The 18,886-nt window shown below is 36.4% G+C and overlaps 1 protein-coding gene across 7 annotated transcripts in view; it reads right to left on the bottom strand.

The window, feature by feature from the left end:
• The window catches only part of FAT1 (FAT atypical cadherin 1), a 97,005-nt gene that overhangs the window by 12,930 nt on the left and 65,189 nt on the right, over positions 1–18,886 (bottom strand). For all 7 annotated transcript variants that reach the window (XM_068136910.1, XM_068136903.1, XM_068136906.1 and 4 more), the window contains exons 10-18: positions 13,233–17,300; positions 12,411–12,607; positions 11,238–11,391; positions 9,763–9,996; positions 8,127–8,516; positions 6,602–6,816; positions 6,073–6,210; positions 5,632–5,775; positions 3,326–3,523 (exon numbers count right to left, since the gene is read on the bottom strand). In XM_068136910.1, the coding sequence (XP_067993011.1) occupies positions 3,326–3,523; positions 5,632–5,775; positions 6,073–6,210; positions 6,602–6,816; positions 8,127–8,516; positions 9,763–9,996; positions 11,238–11,391; positions 12,411–12,607; positions 13,233–17,300 (5,738 nt within the window). The remainder of the gene's footprint in view (positions 1–3,325; positions 3,524–5,631; positions 5,776–6,072; positions 6,211–6,601; positions 6,817–8,126; positions 8,517–9,762; positions 9,997–11,237; positions 11,392–12,410; positions 12,608–13,232; positions 17,301–18,886) is intronic.

Here is an 18,886-nt window from a genome sequence, read left to right as displayed (position 1 = left end):
TGCAAAGAAGTTACTAACACTTCTAGCAAACACAAAGGGAAGGCACAGTAGCTGATTTCAGACAGCAGATGGTGCTTGAAGCTTTTGTATTTCAACTATAAAAACATTACAAACTTGAAATGAGTCATGCGCCAGAAATGTACAACATGCTTCACCACAGTGATTAGGAAGTGGTCTTGCAGGCAGTCTAAATGCAGTATGCCAGACAATACTTCCAAAGGAAAACAATATACATAAAAAAATTACAATTATGCTGTCTTTCAAGATTTGTTATCATGGAGACAAAAATACCCCACCTGTAGTGGTGTTTGCTTCAGATAACTGAGGGAACTATCACAGAATCAGCATAGTTCAGTTTTAAAGCCTTTCTAAACACTACACACCCTGTCCTCCATCCCTTTTCGACAAAAGCATACAGTGTTGTTGTATGAAGAGACAAAAAGAGTAGCAAAGGGAGAAATGACAATTCCCTTGGGTTTTCTCTTTCTGTTCCTCCATTCTTGTTTCCGATGTAACTTTCACCCAGACCTGGAAGTTTCCCAGTTACTGAAAGTGAGACTAAAGAACTGGAGAGATATGAAAGGACAGAGAGTATACACAGGGCTCCAACAGTAGAAGATATCCTGCATTGTTTAGAAGATTTCACAGTAGTTTTACAGTGACTACAGGTAGTTAGTACATTTTGAAGACCTGTGCAGAGAAGCAGCTTTTGATTTTTCATACAAATTAAAGCACAAGAGGAAAATCTTATCTGTGGGTGAGCACATAATTGCAGCATTTTTAAAGCGTGATGTGTGTCTCAAAGCATGTCTTCAACAGTTAACTCCAAAATAAAGGCATGGCTAGAAACTTGCCCTCTAGTTACCCGAACATAAATAACAAGGCAGAGAGCTGAAGTTGGCAAAGTTCTGTTTTGCCTAGATTTCTGCCCAGAAACAAGACCGGCAGTTTAGCTATGGGAGTCATATCCACAGGAAACAAGAAAGGCCTTAAAACAGGCAGGCAAGCAAAATTGTAACAAATGGGCAGCAACCAGGAAAGAAGAGCCCCAGGAGAAACGATTTTTCAATAGTGCAGATATTCAAAAATCTGCTGTGGTTTTAAACTAAAGCATGCAGAGTGTGCCACAAAGAACTCCATGACTCATAGCTGAAGATTTCACACACTAATGCTGGGAGACATTTGTTAATGGATAATCTATTTCCTCTGGAGAGAGGGAAAGCAAATGTGAGTGGCATGCACACATAGGCTGCTGCTGGGGGCAAAAAACAAATCCTTATTTCTATTAAAACCACAAAAGTAAAAGTTTCATGGTGGTAATGGGTGTGGGGTGTGTATGGGAGAGGTTGTTTGTGGGTGTTTTGGTTTGTTTTTTTTTCCATTTGAACTGTGCTTGCAACATCAGACCACCTCTGCCTCAGCAATACATTGAGAAAGCAACCAAGGTAAAAGCTGTAAATGCTGACAAGCATACCAAGTGAAGGTCAGTTAAACGAAAATTAGTATCAAGAGATCATACACAGCCATTAACTTGAGCTGTGACACAGAAGTGCAGAAACTGTAGTCAGATATCTGAAGTACAGACTGTCTGTCTACAAGCATCCTACAGCTTAAAAAATGGGAGAACTGCATAATTCCACCCAGGAGTCTCATACTTAAGGAAACGTAGGCACATTAGGAAGGGCCAAAGGTGCAGTTAAATCACAAAATGTGACAGACTGTACAGTTCACACAGAACAGGCATGACTGCCTGTGTATACATTGATAGGAATATGTTTTAAAAGCAAAACAAACAGGAATTGGTCACTGCTTAGAGAAGAAAAAACATACAAGTATTATATTACACTGATTGAACATACAGGAAAAACATTGCTGGTTCCATCTCCCTTAAATGAAAAGGCGACTGTCAAATTGGTGTAGGACTTGGAAACCCTATTAGGCAAGTGTTGCAAAGCCCAGTTCTACTGTTATTTTGGGCTCACATAGCCTAGGAAAGACAGTGCCTTCCTTGGGTATTTTGAAGGGTAGTATGTTCAAGCACTACTAAGCAGATCACTACTGAGGATAAAAAATAGGCTTACAGGAATGAGATACCTCCCAACTCTAAATTAAACTACAGTTAAACCCTAAAATAAATTCAAATCCTAAAGTAAGCTGTACTTAAATGGAATCGTTATCTATGTGGGTTCTTACAGTGATGACTCCCAATACCATAGTTTTAGTGACTCAACCAGAAAATAGGGATCTGTGGGAAAATGTTTTTACTCCCCCAAAGAGAAGAGAGAGACTCTCTGTAAATACATCATGATTATTATTCCAGTGTGGAGAGTTCAGTATACATTGATGTATACAGCACTGCTCTAAAACTCTGCAATTGCTTGCAATATAATGTATGAGAATAATTTGGAGATTTAAAGAAATTCCTCATGCAAAAATAAAGGTCAGAATTTTCTTAAAACACAAACTGGAAATGAAGTTTAAGAATTAAGGCCAGCTATTTTTAGCCTACCAATTTTAAGTCCCCTGTTCACAGCTGCTTAATAAATAACTGAATTAAAAAGGATTGGATAAGGTTAAAAAAAAAAAAGTTTTGAACTTTCCTTACATCAGGTTACAAAGAGTATTTTTAGAGAACTTAGCTAAGTCAATATAACCTTCAAGTTTTGGACGTGGCCCAGTCTTTTCACACAACAATGGCAAAAGCAGGCATATATTATAGTATTTCAGGGTAATTTTGAACTTTGTGCTGTGCTTTCCCCTGTAAGATTCTCAGATCTCTAAGTACCGCACTTCAAGTTTCAATGCTACAACAAAGGTCCATTGATCTTCTTTTTCCAAACTCAATAAAAGAGATGTTTTCAAATTGCCACTGGAAAAAGAATGTGGGGCTATAGAAAAATATTTCAGTGCTGCCATGATTTGCAACTTTCAATATCCCTGTTTTCATTGTCTCAGTGCAGATTGTCTCACAGCTTCAACTGTTAGTGGCAAAAAGGAAGTCTGTAGCCAATAGCAGCGCTGACAGGTCTCTGTTGCCTGATTTTCCAGCATCCCACAAGAAAGGCAAAGGGCTTATCAAGTCCACTTAACCAGTTAACATTTCACTTATACCTTACCCTTACTGTGGATTTAATTAAGCTTACCGTTAAACCTGTGTATATTTCCACTTAAGTCAACAGACTATCTCTGAAGATGTTAATAACTACTTGGTGTGTCAGGATCTTGTCACAAAAGTAGGAAGGAAAAAATGATAGATTTGTCATGAGAGGCTAAAGTTAACTACTTAGACTAATAATGCAAGACAATGAGATATAGCACATCCTACCTTAACATGAAGTAAATAGTGATCCCTCACTTTGCGATTCAGACTAGCAGTTGTTGTCAGTACACCCTGCTGGTTAATTTGGAAAGTGCTCTCTTCATTTCCACTCAGGATGGTGAAGACAAAAGGAGGGCCATTGTGAGAAGAATCCTTGTCTGTTACCACTAGCTGGAGCACACTAAATCCAATAGGCTTATTTTCCTACAAACGCATAATAAAATTACTTTTGTGTTGTTATAATTGAGGCTGTAACCTGATGATTTATTTTTTCACAATAGAAAAAAAAAAACCAAATTATTGTCAAACCATTTACTTGATATGGGAGAAATCAGAATGACAATATTGTTAAAGGAAAAATATCACCTTCTGAGAATAATGATGAAAATACTAAATGGAGAAATGCAGTACATCTTAAAACTCTCTCATATTTTTGAAAGTAGCTCAGCCTTGAACCTTTACATTTTCCACTTTTGGTCTGAATTAACATTACTGTAGATTAGTAACCAAGTCATCAAAGATTTCAAATTTAGCTAAAACATCTGTCTTTGTTGACACTACTAGAAAAACACACTACACTCCACCTGACTCTGTGTCCCTAATTAGTGCTCTCACTACAGTTGTGGTTGCTACAGCCAGAGTCTGCTAAAAATATGAAATCCAGATTTTAAAATTTGCCTTATAAAATCCCTCCAAGTTTGCATCATGCAGATGCCTGAGGTTTCACAGACACTTAAACACTGTGCTGTATCATGCATCTGATACATACACACAACCTTATCTAATGCTTGTAGGAACTCCCCCAGAATACTCATGCCATACTGTATTGAACAGATATGTTATATACACACAAAATGCAAAAAAACCCAAACCTAAGTGTTACTGTGAAGTATAAAAAAATATAAAATTCTATCCTTTCATAGCTGCAAATGCTCCTAAAAACAAGCATAAAATGTGTCCTTGAAAGACTAGGTCAGTTATCAGATATAGCCCCTGAAGCTTTTCTGCCCCCCTTCAGAGAAACAGACAAGGATTGTCACTTAAAAATACAAATATTTACACTCGGAGATCTAAAGCAATCTGATTTTCGTAACAGCTAAGCACATTTCCAACTGTCCCCTAATATGTCTATTTTAAATACATCAGGAAATGCACACCAGCATTCTTGGGCAACTCCTCCAAACTCTTCTCTGCTACCCTTAATATTGGGACAGACTGATATAAATGACTGTAAGACACAAGGTCTTAATTTTTAATTCAGAGAAACATTACAGGCATTGTCTATAGTCTGTCATTTTAGGGGATACAGTAATAATATTCACTCCAAGAAAGAATGTACCAGGGGAGCAAAATACCTTTAACAGAACACACAAAAAAAAATAATGCTGGAGAACAAAAGACGAGGAAGAAAAAGTTAGATCAAGGACTTGCATACTCTGTATATGTTGGGTAGAGACAAATGACTTTGTCCTCTTTCAGAAGGCTACTTCTACAAATCATATACATGGCCTCCAAACAGAAGTGGTCTGTTAGGAGGGCACAGTGCACCAGATAACACTGCCTGATCCCCACTTATCTATTGTACAAGGCTAGGCATCATCAACAGCAAAATGATCCATTTATGCTACCAAACAGGCTTTAATACAGTTCCTTTATTTCCTTTCATTTGTCCTCCACTGGAGTAAGGAAGATGCTGCCTCCCTCTTTGCTTTAGCAAAGTTTTACGAACCAGGCAAGTACATGCCACTCATTTAAGAATCTGGCCCACTACTACCATCTTAAGGTGCAAAACTAATTAAAAGATTGGTACGCAGCAACATGAAGTATTACTCCTGTTTGAACTGCTTCTGATCCCAAAGGAGGCCAACAGGAATTAAGTGTTGCATGTCACACTACTTCACAGTAATAAGTACCTAAAGTATCTTTTCCTAAGCAGTACCTCTAAGATTAAAAAGAAATAGCAAAATTTTTATGTATTTTAACCTATCTATATGATGGTAAGAATGCTATAAACAAACATAAATGCTCTGTATAATATATATATATATATATACGTACACACACACACAAAGTATGTGACAAAAGAACACAGTCAACTTGCAATCTGAATTTCTAAACAGGCTGCATAATCAGAGTTTTGTAGCCTTTAACACGTATTCAGGTAAGCAGTCTTACTGACAACCTTAATAACTACAAATACAGGAAAACAAGACTGAAGCATTAAGTTTATCATAGCTTGCAGAATTTTTTCAAGACACAAGTTAACACTCCAATAATGTTACGGATTTGACTGCTTCACTCTCTGTATTTACCTGGATGATAACACTATAGTTTCCTTTTGAGAATACTGGAGGATTGTCATTTACATCAGAGATATCAATATTAACTGTGGTTGTGTTAACTCTAGGTGAATTTCCATTATCTGAAGCTTGAACTGTCAAGGTATATCCTGAAATCTAAGAAATAACAAAACCAAAAATAAGTTTCAAACATTCACTAGGGAGCAAAAAGTAATAAATTCAGGTTTCAAGGCAGACATGTTTTAATGCAAACACCTAGTAAAGCTTGCCTTCATATATTGAATCCTTTCTCTCCTTTCCCAGCCCCCAGAAGCACTAACATAAATAGATGCTTTTACTTTATTGCAGCTTTATTAATTTTGAAACACAAAATGGTGATTTACAAATATAATTTAAACAGTGGCCATCAGTTACATATATCTAAATTAATCCCAACTGCATCAAAAAACTTACCTTTTCTCTGTCTAGAGGTTTAGTCACTTTAATTTCACCCTTTGTAGGGTCAATTGTAAAAGGGTTTCCCTGATTGCCATCAACAATTGTGTAGTGAATGCGATTGTTTGAAGGTCCATCAGCATCATCTGCCATAACCTAAGGGATGTTACAGTCTCATTTAATACAGGTTGAAATAGACTTATCATACTTCAGATACCTTCAGGATGAGTTTAAGTACAGTAGCTTTGGTCAAAAATATCTACGTTCTCAGAAAAAATGTCATCCAAATAGAAAATACCAACAGCACTTAAGTTGTTAAATTTCTTTTTCCCAAGAAGCCACGCTCTCGTAAGTATAGCACAAATACATTACAAAATGTCATCCACTCACTATCTCAAGTATCTAGTTCTGAAACTTATTCAAAATAAATTTTCAATTCACTCAATGGCAAACTCATCTACTCATTTATGTCCTGTTTTTGACTTCAACACCAAAAGCACGATTGTCATGACAGAGCATTTCAAAGTAAAAAAATCACCATACGTACTGTAATGACTGATTGTTCAAGCACAGCGTCTTCACTGATTACTGCAGTGTAAGTGTCTTGGCTAAATACTGGAGTATTGTCATTGATATCTGTTACATTAATATTCACTGTTACAACATCACTTAATGAAGGTGTGCCTCCATCTGTGGCTTCCACTGTCAAGTAGTACTCATGAGAACTTTCATAATCCAAGCTCTCAATGACAAAAATGGCTCCTAAGGAAGAAAAAAAACAACACACCAGATCATACAGGCTCTGCTAGTACTGTAGCATATTGAAACTTTTGATTTTAATCTGAACAAATATTCAGCTTTTTAAGAGCTTGATTTGTGGAGCTGCAGCTACACAGTGAAATGGTCACGTTTTACACATACAAGTTAAAAGTTGAGAAGTTCCTGCCATTATCACAGAAGACTTCTGCTTTAAAAATTCCCTTTTCTTAACTTGCAATTAAAATTAACCAAAACTATGACAGGACCTTTAACTTGGCTTTCCTCACAACCAGCATTAATGTGAGGCATGGAGTATTCAGAGGTTGTAAAGGAAGTATCTGACCATGGATTTTTGACTGATAGATATATCTGAGTTAAAGTGTGAGTTTCTAACCAACTAGTTAAGATAGAGCAGTCCCCAACATCCACACTGATTTGCTGCTAGAAGAGTGTTTTCCTCAAAACTTTTTCCTACTTTCAATCATATGAAGAAGTTAAACTGACGAAGTACTTCTATGCCATAGTACCATCATGCAAACTGGAAAAAGCAGCTGGAAGAATTATCATTTCAGTTACACTAGTGTAATTAATTACTATGAACTTCTGAGTAGAAATCTTATTTAAAAAACAAACTTTACCAGAAATTAACTCTGGAAAAAAACTACATAAGAACACAAAACTAGAATTGTGGTGTACATTGACTTTTAAACAAAGAATAGGGAAAAATCTCTCCACATAACCTAAATGCTTCCATAGACTAAACCTGACTAGTACACAGGTTTAAAGCCTCCCCTGTCATGCTAGATATATAACTAAACAGACTATTTCAACTACTCTTTAATGCCACATTAAAACTCCTCTAGACTTACAGTCTCTGTGGACCAATGAGTAGTTTTCTCAGTTAGTTTAATTTCTGATTTTTCTTTTACCAAGTCTGGCCACTCATTCTGATACACAGCTTTTGTAAAAAGCCTACTATATTTCAATCATTACAGATCTGTATCTTTCCAGCCCCTCTGTCTGTAAGGCAATGAATATTCCAGCTAGGAAACTCTTGCTTTCACCAGCTAAATGAATCTAACCAAACAGTAATAAATAGCAGCAACAAATAAAGATCTCATTCTACATTGTACTGCATTCTGCTGGCAAGCATGTTGGTAAAAAAAATATAGGTGAACAAGTAGTAGCGCTGGCTTTACAACCAGGATGATGCAAACAGATTATACATAACCTGTTTGGTTGAATTCCTGTAGAACACAGCATAGAACTGTGCTCATTTTGCCTGAGGTATGTTTGCAGCTGTAATCTGTTACCTGTTGTTGAGTCGATGCTGAATTTTCCATGTTCATTCCCACTGACTATTGAGTATGTGATTTCAGCGTTGGCTTCTATGTCCCTGCTTGCAGCGTAGATCTGGAGGACTTCAGTTCCAACCAAAATGTCTTCTGATACACTTGCACTATACTCCCTATGCTCAAATACAGGTGGATTGTCATTTATATCCAAAACAGAAACTATAAGACTACTCGTTGAAGACAATCTTCTAGGTAAACCTTCATCTACAGCCTTCAAAGTTAGAGTGTACACAGCTTGTAATTCCCGATCCAAAGGCTTCTCCAAACGAATGATTCCAGAGAATTCATCAACAGAGAACTGGCCCTCTGCAGAGCTCACCAGTGAATAATGGATTTTACGGTTCATTCCTGCATTTTGAAATAATTGCAAAGTATGAAGATGATGTTAAAATACACCAATGGAGTAAGGGATCTGATAGCTATAGAAATAAAGCATGCATGCTCAATATTGTAATTCATGCTAAATTTCAGCAGGAGTTAAGGGTTCTTGTAAAGGGCAGAATGATTTCCAAAAAGATGCAGTCTTATTGAAAAATAAAGCTAACACTTAACTGCACCAATTTTCTGCCAGATGAAAAACATGAAGCACAGTTTTGCTTCAGTCACAGTAGTAGCTAATATGAAACAATTAGTAACACAGATCTAACTTTAGAGTATCTGCTTAGCAGACACTGGAGGACATAGGAGAGTTAGGCTGCATTAAATAACTACACCAAATACTAGTAAGTTTGTGTAAGAAACATGTCCCAAAATTACCAGAACATAATTTCTGGCAAACTTTCTGTTATAAAACAAAGAAACCCACCTAATTTTGTGGCCAAGTATATTTACTCCTCCTGAGCCTCAGACTAGTGAAGTATGAAAACATCTGTTTTGTTACCTTTCAATTTAGCAACCTAGCTTTATCATAGCAGAAAGCAGCTTGGTTATTTCATGAGATGGGGGTAACTATTAGTTAATACCATTTGTTTAATAATTGATGACATATGGAAATAATAATTTTAATAAAACCTTATGCTGTTTTCCATGCAACAAAGTCTAAGAACACTTTCTAATATAATTTTCAGTTTGTGTTCACTTGAATACCTGTAACTAAAGAGTGTAAATAAAGAGACAGCAAAAATCTTAACAGGATAGCATATATAGAAAGGTACAATCAACCAGGGTTTTCTTTATGGTGTGGTCATTGATGGCTAGTCTAAGAAGCACACATTCAAAAGTCTATGAATACACATTTACTTGAGTTGACAAGGCTTGATATTCCGTTTACTTACACCAGAAGTAAAAGGATGGCCCTAACACATCACAACATGAATAGCCGATCATGCTAAAAATATCCTGTACTTTTGTCTCTCTCCCCTCCTCTTTTTAGCTGATACACAAAGGGGATATCTTCCAAGCTACTCAAGTAAACATGGAAGTCAGGTGTTACATGATTTAGTAGACCTAAATATATCTTTCAGGAGTGCAATCCTGAGTGGTATTGAACACCTGTCAGTTCTACTGAAAGACTTAACACCTCTCAGGATAAGACTACATAAACATTACTGTAACTTTGAGACCTCTGCGAAAGTATCAGTCAAACAATGCATACCTGAATCTGCATCTGTTGCCTGCACTCTTGTCAAAAGGGTTTTAGGCTCTGTGTTTTCAAATACTGTAATGGTGTAAGGATCAGCTGTAAACTCTGGGGCATTATCATTCACATCTTCCAGAGTCAGAATAATATTAGCCTGGCAGAATCTTCCTCCTCCATCTGTGGCCTTCACTAGCAGATAATATACTGCTTGCTGCTCACGATCAAGTGGCATTAATGTTTTCAGTTCACCTACAGACCAAATAGCATAAGAAAGTTAATCCAAGTTGAAAGACTCTTAATGTGTTTTCCTCCAAAATACTTCTACTCAGAAAAACTAAACAACCACCTTCTTTTTGATGACAATTTCATCAGTGGCTAATTCAAAAGCTGAACTGGACTAATGAGCTCCCCTTTGGACAAAACATGTCAGTGGCCTGTCTTTTCTGCTTTAAATACTAAAATTCTCTGCCTTTTTTTTAAAGCCTCTGAAACAGAAATGGGCTAAAATAAAACTACCAGATGGTGCAGAAAGACAGAGGGTGTATATGTATGCACAGATCCACGTGGTATTCTGTAAAGAAAATTAATAAACCATCAGTACTCTGGCCTTAAAGAAATGTAAAGTAAAATCCATATATGGACTCCTGGACTATTTGTTTATGCTCCTTCTGCAACTATTGAGCTCTAACATTTCATGAAAGAACACAGCTATTTACACTGTCAAATAGAACTTGCTGCTACAGACAAACTTTTAGAAGTCTAAGACATACTTTCTTTCCAACATCAAAAAACACATGACAGGCACAATGTATAGTCATTGTCTCCTTTTAATCAATTCAAAAAAGTACTCTAAAATACTGGGTTTGAGTATTCTAGTCCCATCAATTCTGAATTGATGTAATTACATGACAGCACAGCACACAGGTGACATCCAAGAAAGAAAGTCCTTTTCATTTATTTTGCTGATGAAGTATTTTATTCTTCTTCTCCATATTTCCACTATAAGCTTGTATTTATCTTAATTTTTTCTATATTATTTATTATTCCATTCCTACTACTTGTCCATTGCAATCCATATGGAAAGGAAATTTTAGACCCATCTAACCTCATCCCATTTAATATGCTAAACCAAATAGTGGCAAAGAGAATTTGAATAATGAATTTTTCCATTATAAACCACTATTGCTACTACTACAATGAATATAGAATGTACAAAATTTATAGCATACTTTTACTCCAGCCAGTTCAGTGTGGAAGCTTCTGGCTCCAGGACAATTACCCTATTTATTCCTTAGTTCTTTACATATTAAAATACTTTTTACCTGAGTTCTAGTCAGCAAATTATTTGTGTATCAGAAACTCACAGTTATATAATAAACTAATCCTTAATGGAAAGCTTAAAATACTGACATTTATGTATATCTTCTTGCAGCAGTAAAATACTGTTAGAAAATGAGGTGATGACTGGCATTTTATGGAAGCACTATTACCTGTGTCTGGAGAGAGTCTGAACTTTTCTGCTCCTGGGCCATGCAGCGTGTAAGTAATCTCTGCATTGGAACGAATATCTGCATCTGTAGCAGATACCTGCGTTATCAGCTTACCAGGAAGGGCATCCTCGGGAACAGAATCAGTGTATAAAACCTGCAAGATTTTAAAGTTAAATCGAAAATCTAAACACGTGAAGAAAGTGGAACTTGGAGAGGGGAAAGGAAGAAGAAATGGCAGGTAAGATAATATCCTCTTTGATTTTTTGGTAACATATGAAGTGAACCAGAGAATGAAATACCTGAAAAGTACTCATGATTTTCTAATTTGTTATTCAAAAACATAATTAATAGTGAAAACATAGGGACTGCCTAGCTAAGAACTCTAAACATTTGTAATTGATTAACTGATAATTAAATGCATTTCCAAAATCCGAGTTACAAATTTTTGGTAATTGGGAGTTTTAATTCTTTTAGTAACTCTTCTATGTCTTACTCAGTTGAGAAAAAACAATACCTACTTTTATATCATGCCATTACAAAAAAACCCTAGTTTTTTATTTTAAATAAAAACTAGGACAAAAGACCCCTGAATTTAAAGCTTATGCATGACAGGGATGCAAAAACCCCCCACACCCTGATGCTGGGGTTTTTGTACGATTCTTTTTCATGTTTTTTTTTTCAGACTATCAAATCTAGTAAGGTAAATGGCTTTGTAACAACAAAATATTTAAGGATTGTGGATTTCTGGTGCTATTGAGTGCAACCGCACAATAATGTTCCAGTCGTTTCAACTCTTTGATCACAGGAAATGCATAAATACATCAACTAAGAGATGGTACACTGTCTTCTTGAAGATTTTGTTTCTTTCAGAAAATAGATCATATAAACTATTACGGCTGCAGCTTAAACCAGTTCCTTTTGGAAGAGTATACATTAACACAGAAGAAATGTACTACAATTCTCCTTATACTTTTCAAATATCCATTGAGTGTTAAAATTACATCGATGAATCGTCTTTGGATTTTGATTTAAGAAAACTGCTCATGAAATAACTTTTCTTCAACAGCATTCTATCTTAATAGGAATATCTATCTCCTGAGAAGCAATTTCAGAGAAAATTTAGATTTTATGCATGGAAGGAGCTAGACATGGAAGACCCAAGATTATGCCAACCTTTTCGCAAACAGGGCTGTTGTCATTAGCATCAAGGACTTTAACTTCCACCACAGCTTTAGCTGCAAAGGTCCCATCAGTAGCTGTAATATTTAGAAAGTAATTATCCTTTTCTTCCCTGTCCAGAGGTTTTTTGACATAGACCTTCCATTCATTCTGTATATTTTCAATTGCAAACTGTCCCAAGGGATCACCTCCTGAAATATAAAAAGAAACATTTAAAGACAAGATTTAAAGACAAAAAAGAGACTGCTAGTATCACCATCAATATTATGTTATAGCTACGTGAAAAAAAAAGTAAATGCAAGTAAGCAGACATCCACAATGGCTTTACTTGAAAATAACTTCATTTTGCAGGTATAAATAGTAAGTAGATGTACATATAACAAATTCAGCTGCAGCCAACAGAAGCTATAAAAATCAGTGTATAAATCCATGTAGTGTTATTGATAACATCATGTCAAGACATGCTAAGTAACAAGAAACAATGATATACTCTATTGAAAATTAATAGCCTTATTTTGTGAAATGTGTTTGTTCTTTGACTGTATCACTAATTGAAGTGTAAGTATGCATTTAAAATAAAATTTGAAGTATAAGCAACGAAACTTAGGAAAACATTTAAGTGCACAGGAGACAAAGACTTGTTTTCTTAAACTAATTTTCCCCCTCTTATGCTTTTAATATTAAGACACACAAATTCTTTCTTTGTAACTCTACAGTTTTCAAGTACTTCTCAATAATTTGAAAGATGAAGCTCTGCCTCACATAATTCCAGGAGCACTCAAATGACTACACTGACCTTAGTGAAATAAGATTTACCTGTAATGTAATAAAAGACTTGTCTATTGGCTTCCTCTGTATCAGCATCAGTTGTACTCAAGATAGCAATTACTCCACCAGGAGGGTCATCTTCACTGACTGTTCCTTTATAGATCTCTGCAGTAAAGCGTGGAGGATTGTCATTCACATCTGTAACTCTAACTTCAACCACAGTTGTAGAAGACAGTTGAAGTTTTTCGCCCCGATCAGATGCAACCACGGTGATTGTGTATTTGTCACGTTTCTCATGATCGAGTTCTTTGAGAGTGGTAATCCAGCCGCTTTCCAAGTTTATGGCAAAAGACTCTAGAACATCCAGTTCTTGAGAGGGATCCAAGCTGTAACCAACCTGCCCATTGAGTCCTGAATCTAAGTCAGCTCCTTTAACCTGGATGACTCTTGTTCCAGATGGCATGTTTTCTACAATAAATGCTTCATATGGATTGGACTCAAAAACTGGTTTGTTATCATTTGCATCTTTTACCTGAATGCTTACCTCTACCGAGGAAACAACATTATAATCTTCATTTGCATACTGTGCCTGAACTGAGAACTGGTACCATTTAGTTGTTTCATGATCAAGATTCTTCCCAAGTTTCAACTGCCCAGTCTGTTGGTCAATCACAAAAAAATCATCTCTATTGCTTTCAGGAGTGTTCCCTTTAATCAGGTTATATACTAAAGTCTGATTATGCTCTGCTTTGATAACATCTATCTCAGTTCCAATTGGAATGTCCTCAGAAACTGTGTAAGAATAAAATGGCTCTGGAAATTTTGGAAGAGGCACTTCTGGAGGGAGTATCCTAGCATAGACAGGAACAACTGATTGTTTTTTGGGAGAGCCACCATCCACTGCTCTAACAAAAAAGCTCAGAAACTCATTTTCTAAACCAATCAAGATTTCTTTTGTAGTAATTATACCAGATGATGAATCAATTTCTAAATTCTCTTTAACATTTTCAGACTCTGCTTCAATAGCATATGTGATGTCTGCATTGGTACCCTCATCAGCATCAGATGCCCAGACTTTAACGACAGAAGTACCTCGTGGAACATCAGATCCAATATTTACTTTATACTCTGTTGCTCGGAATTGAGGAGCATTATCATTGTCATCTGTAAGGATTACATTAACAGTACAGAAAGCAACTTTTCCTCCTGAGTCTTTTGCCATTAAACTAATGGCAATGACTTTTTCTGCATGTGTTTCACGGTCAAGGTTTTCAGAGGTAAATATCTGCCCTCTCTCATTAGTATAAAATCTGTCTTTGGCGAAGTCATTCACAATGTGGTAAGTGATGTGGCCATATGTACCAGAATCTTCATCTGTTGCCTTAACTTCAGTCACTAAAGTATGCAATGGAGCATTTTCAGCGAGTTCAACCTCATATTCATTCTGGCTGAAAACAGGACTGTGTATATTGGCACTGGTCACAATAATATGGACTTGGGCTGAGCTTCTGAAGACCCCATCAGAAACAGAGACATTAAGATTATAATGTGACTTTAGTGTCTGTCTCCGTAGGTTTGAGGTGGAGATAATGCCAGTTTTGCTATTAATTACAAAATTCTTTTGGTCATTGCCAGTCAAAATGGAGTACTCCAGCTTGTCAACATCTGAATTATCTGCATCTGAGGCTTGCACACATGTTACAAAATGCCCTCGGGGAGCCAGTTCACTAATTTTAGCTTCATAAAGCAATTGGTTAAAAATAGGAGGGTTATCATTGAGATCAGTTACATCAACAGTTACAGTAGTATCACTGCTCAAGGGCAGCATGCCACCATCTATAGCCCTTATTAATAACTGGTGTTGTTTAATTTGTTCGTAATCTAAAGTTCTTGCTGTAGTAACAAGTCCAGTGCTGCTATCTATGTGGAAGTAGTCATGACTTCCACTATCATCCTCAACCAAGTGGTAGGAAATCCCCCTGTTTGTTCCAGAGTCGGCATCTGTAGCGCTCACTTGTACAACAGATGTCCCAACAATAGATGCCTCAGAAAGGGTTGCAGCGTAAGACTGTTCTGAAAACACAGGAGGATTGTCATTGATGTCTTCCACTATTATGTCTACAAAGACGTCAGCATGTGCCCCAGTTAAGGAATCTGTTGCTCGAATACTCAGTTTGTAGGCTGGATGAGACTCAAAGTCAAGAGGGGCGAAAACATTTAAAACTCCAGTGTTGAAGTTGACAGTAAACTGATTGAAAGGATCTCCATCTGTGATGCTGTAAAACACCTTAAGTCCTTCTGGGCTGTTGGCTTGTACGTGGACCACAGGGCTATGGAGCTGAATGTTTTCTGGAATCTCTGCACTGTAGAAAGGCTTTTCAAAAATGGGCATAACTCTACTCATTACTGTAACTGGGACTACAACTTCAGCAGAAAAAGCAGGGTCTCCTCCATCTCTTGCCACTACTGTGACCAGATACTCCTTATTTAAAGTGTCTGGTTCGAATGATTTCTTCAGTGAGATTTCACCAGTGGGATCAATTTGGAAATGTTCATAATGTTCTTTGAGATAGTAATGGACCTCTCCATTTCTACCTTTATCTTTATCTACTGCAGTGACACGCTGAATAACATGGCCTACTTCAGCGTCTACTTTAACAGCAGCATAATATGGAAGATGGACAAAAAATGGAGCATTATCATTTACATCTTCTACTGTGACTTTAACTACGATGTGAGCAACAACTGAAGGTTTGTATTCCTCTGTCACTTCTATGACCACATCAAAAGATTCTTGCTGTTCACGATCAAATGGTATTCCTGTTGTTGAAAGGACTCCTGAAGTTGGGCTTATTTTAAATCTGTTGTCTGGATTTAGAATATGGTAAAACAATGGCTCATTTATTTGATTCCCTATAGCAGTAACAACAGCTATTGTTTTTGCCTCAGTGGAATTCTCCTGCACTGTTGCAGAGTAAGAACTCTGAGTGAACTTCAGCTGGCTTGCTTTGCTTTCTTTCACATTAATTTTCACAGATGTGGTGCTTGCGAATCTGCCATCAGATGCTCTCACTGTTAATTCATACCTGCTTCTTAGCTGAGTTGTATTTTGTACTGTTATATCTCCAGTCTTGGGATCTATGGAAAATTTTTCTCCGATATTGCCTTCAATAATGGAATAAATTAGTTGTGAAAAAACACCTGAATCAGCATCAGTGGCATTTACGCTGATGACTTTCACGCCTTTATAGGTTGGAACCAAAACAGATGCCTCATACAACTCTCTTGAAAACACAGGAGGGCAGTCATTGATGTCAACTACATAAATAGTAACGTTAGCTGCGTATTCTGCATATAAACGTGGGATCCCTGCATCATGCACTTGCACTGAAAAGCGGAAAATATTTGTCTCCTCATAGTCCAGACTCATTACTGTCCAAATGGCACCAGTGCTTGAATCGATGGCAAAATACTTACGGACAGATGGTTCAACAATTTGATAAACAAGCAAAGCATTAGATTCTTTATCAGCATCTGTAGCTTGAATTACTAATGGGATATTCTTGTCAGTGAGAACCACACTGTTAATTGAAGCTGATTCACTGATGAGTCCTGTATATTCAGCCTGCACAAAAACCGGTGCATTGTCATTCTCATCCCGGAGATGTACCAAAACTGTTGTGTTAGTGGAAAAGCCAGCCATGTTTGTTCCTTGCACAGTTAGTGTGTAACTAGGCAAGGTTTCAAAGTCAAGTATCTTCTGAGAAATAATGACACCCGAGTTTGGGTTGATAGCGAAGGCATCGCCTGTATTACCATCTTTTATTTCATAAACTACAGAAGACTGACTGGATGCTGTAACCATTCCAACAAAACTGCCAATGCTAGCATTTTCACTGATTTCCGTAGAATACTCTTTGGCTGTGAATTTTGGTGAGGCATTATCAGAAACTGTAACAAAAATATGCACAGAGGTCACTTCACTCATTGGAGGATCCCCTTTGTCTGTAGCTTTCACCATCAGGTTATATTCTTCTTGGTTGCTACGATCTAATTCCTTTGCAATTTTAATCATACCCAAAACAGGATCCATAGAGAATGCATTTCCAATATTCCCTGTGAAGAAAAAGAGAAGTACTTAAGAAAGAGATATACAGAACTTAAAGGATGATTGCTGATTAAGATATATACTAAAAGAGATCAGGGAATATTAAAGTTTCTTAGTTTTGTTCAACAAACATTTGTTAGCCTCTCTGTAAAGTTTTCTGTAATCAAGAATTAGCACTACATCTGTTTAATTGTGGAAACACTACATAGAGCATACTTAGCAAAGCCATCCAATCCTTGAAATAAATGCAAGAAAACCCCTGCTTAATTTTCCACTAAAAAAACCCTTAAGATAATAAGGATTTGGCAAGTTTCAACATTATAAGTTATGTATTTTCTTCAAATTATCTTTGTCACTGAATTCATAAGTCAACTTAAATATTTACCAAAGCTGAAACAAAATTATATTCAGAAGATAACAACTGGGTGATACAAGTTACATCTTATGATATAAAATAACCATGCTGCTCGGGGCAGGGGTAGAGGGGAAGTGTTTTAATGAATTTTTGTGAATCTTAATTGCTTATGCAAGTACTGTTTAAATAAATCTCTGCTTCAAAATTCCTTTTTTTTTTTGTTTTTGTTTAAATTAGACCAATAGTTGTCTCTCCTAACTCCCTGTTAACACATAGCCAAGTCATTCCCTGTGATACTATTAAAAAATACTCCCTGCTGAGGGTTACCAGCTAACATTTGATAAGCACATTTTCTTTATATTTTCCAATATATAGCTGAACTACACTATATACAATATTTGTATACACACTAAATACCCTAAGATGCAATATTTTACTTCCTCAGTAAATTACACTACTGAAGCCATGTTCTCAGCATGGAAAAAATGAATTAAAAACTTCTGAGTTATGCACACAAGTAGGCAAGAGGGTTGGGTTTTTTTTTAGTGGATTTTTTTTTTTCCAGTGGAGGCTCTAAACACAGTGGCATTCTTAGAATATCCCATTACAAATCTAAGCAGCCATTACAAACATTTAAGGAATGTTCCTTCCATATACTTAGAACATTAGTTATAATGTTTTAACCACCCAGTACATCACAGTCCTGTAAAACAAACCTAAGAAAGTTTTATATTTACTCCTACAAAATCTAGGAGAACAGGGTGTAAATTCATTCTAGACACCAGACAAACATTTTTTTCTTGCCATGCTTTGGCACTCATAAAACAGGCACTACTGAAATAGGAAAGGCAAGAGAAAAGTTCCATGGACATTAGTGTACTGCTTAGTAAAAAAGTCCTAATTCTACAAATAACAGAAAATACATATATATAGTTATGAGACACTTAAATACATTCTTCCTCTTTAGTAATCAGTTTCATTTGAATACAGCATTAAAAGTATGGTATTGTATCAAAATAACACTTTGTAGTGTGGGAAGCACAGCAAAATACTTACAGTAAATTTCTATGCTTCACAAGGCAACTTAGGTCAAATAAAAAGCAGCATTTCCATGTATCACCTTGCATGCAATGCTAACTGAATAACTTTTTGCCTGCTATTCTCTTTAGCATGCAGTTTCTTCTGACTGTTACTGGGCTATTTATTTTAAATTACTTTCTCCGTCGAAAGTAGTATTGT

This window comes from Melanerpes formicivorus, unplaced genomic scaffold (assembly GCF_026170545.1).
Source record: "Melanerpes formicivorus ecotype bairdi unplaced genomic scaffold, bMelFor1.0.p_v2 SCAF_4, whole genome shotgun sequence".
NCBI lineage: Eukaryota > Metazoa > Chordata > Aves > Piciformes > Picidae > Melanerpes > Melanerpes formicivorus.
This window is presented reverse-complemented; position numbering and strand designations above follow the sequence as displayed.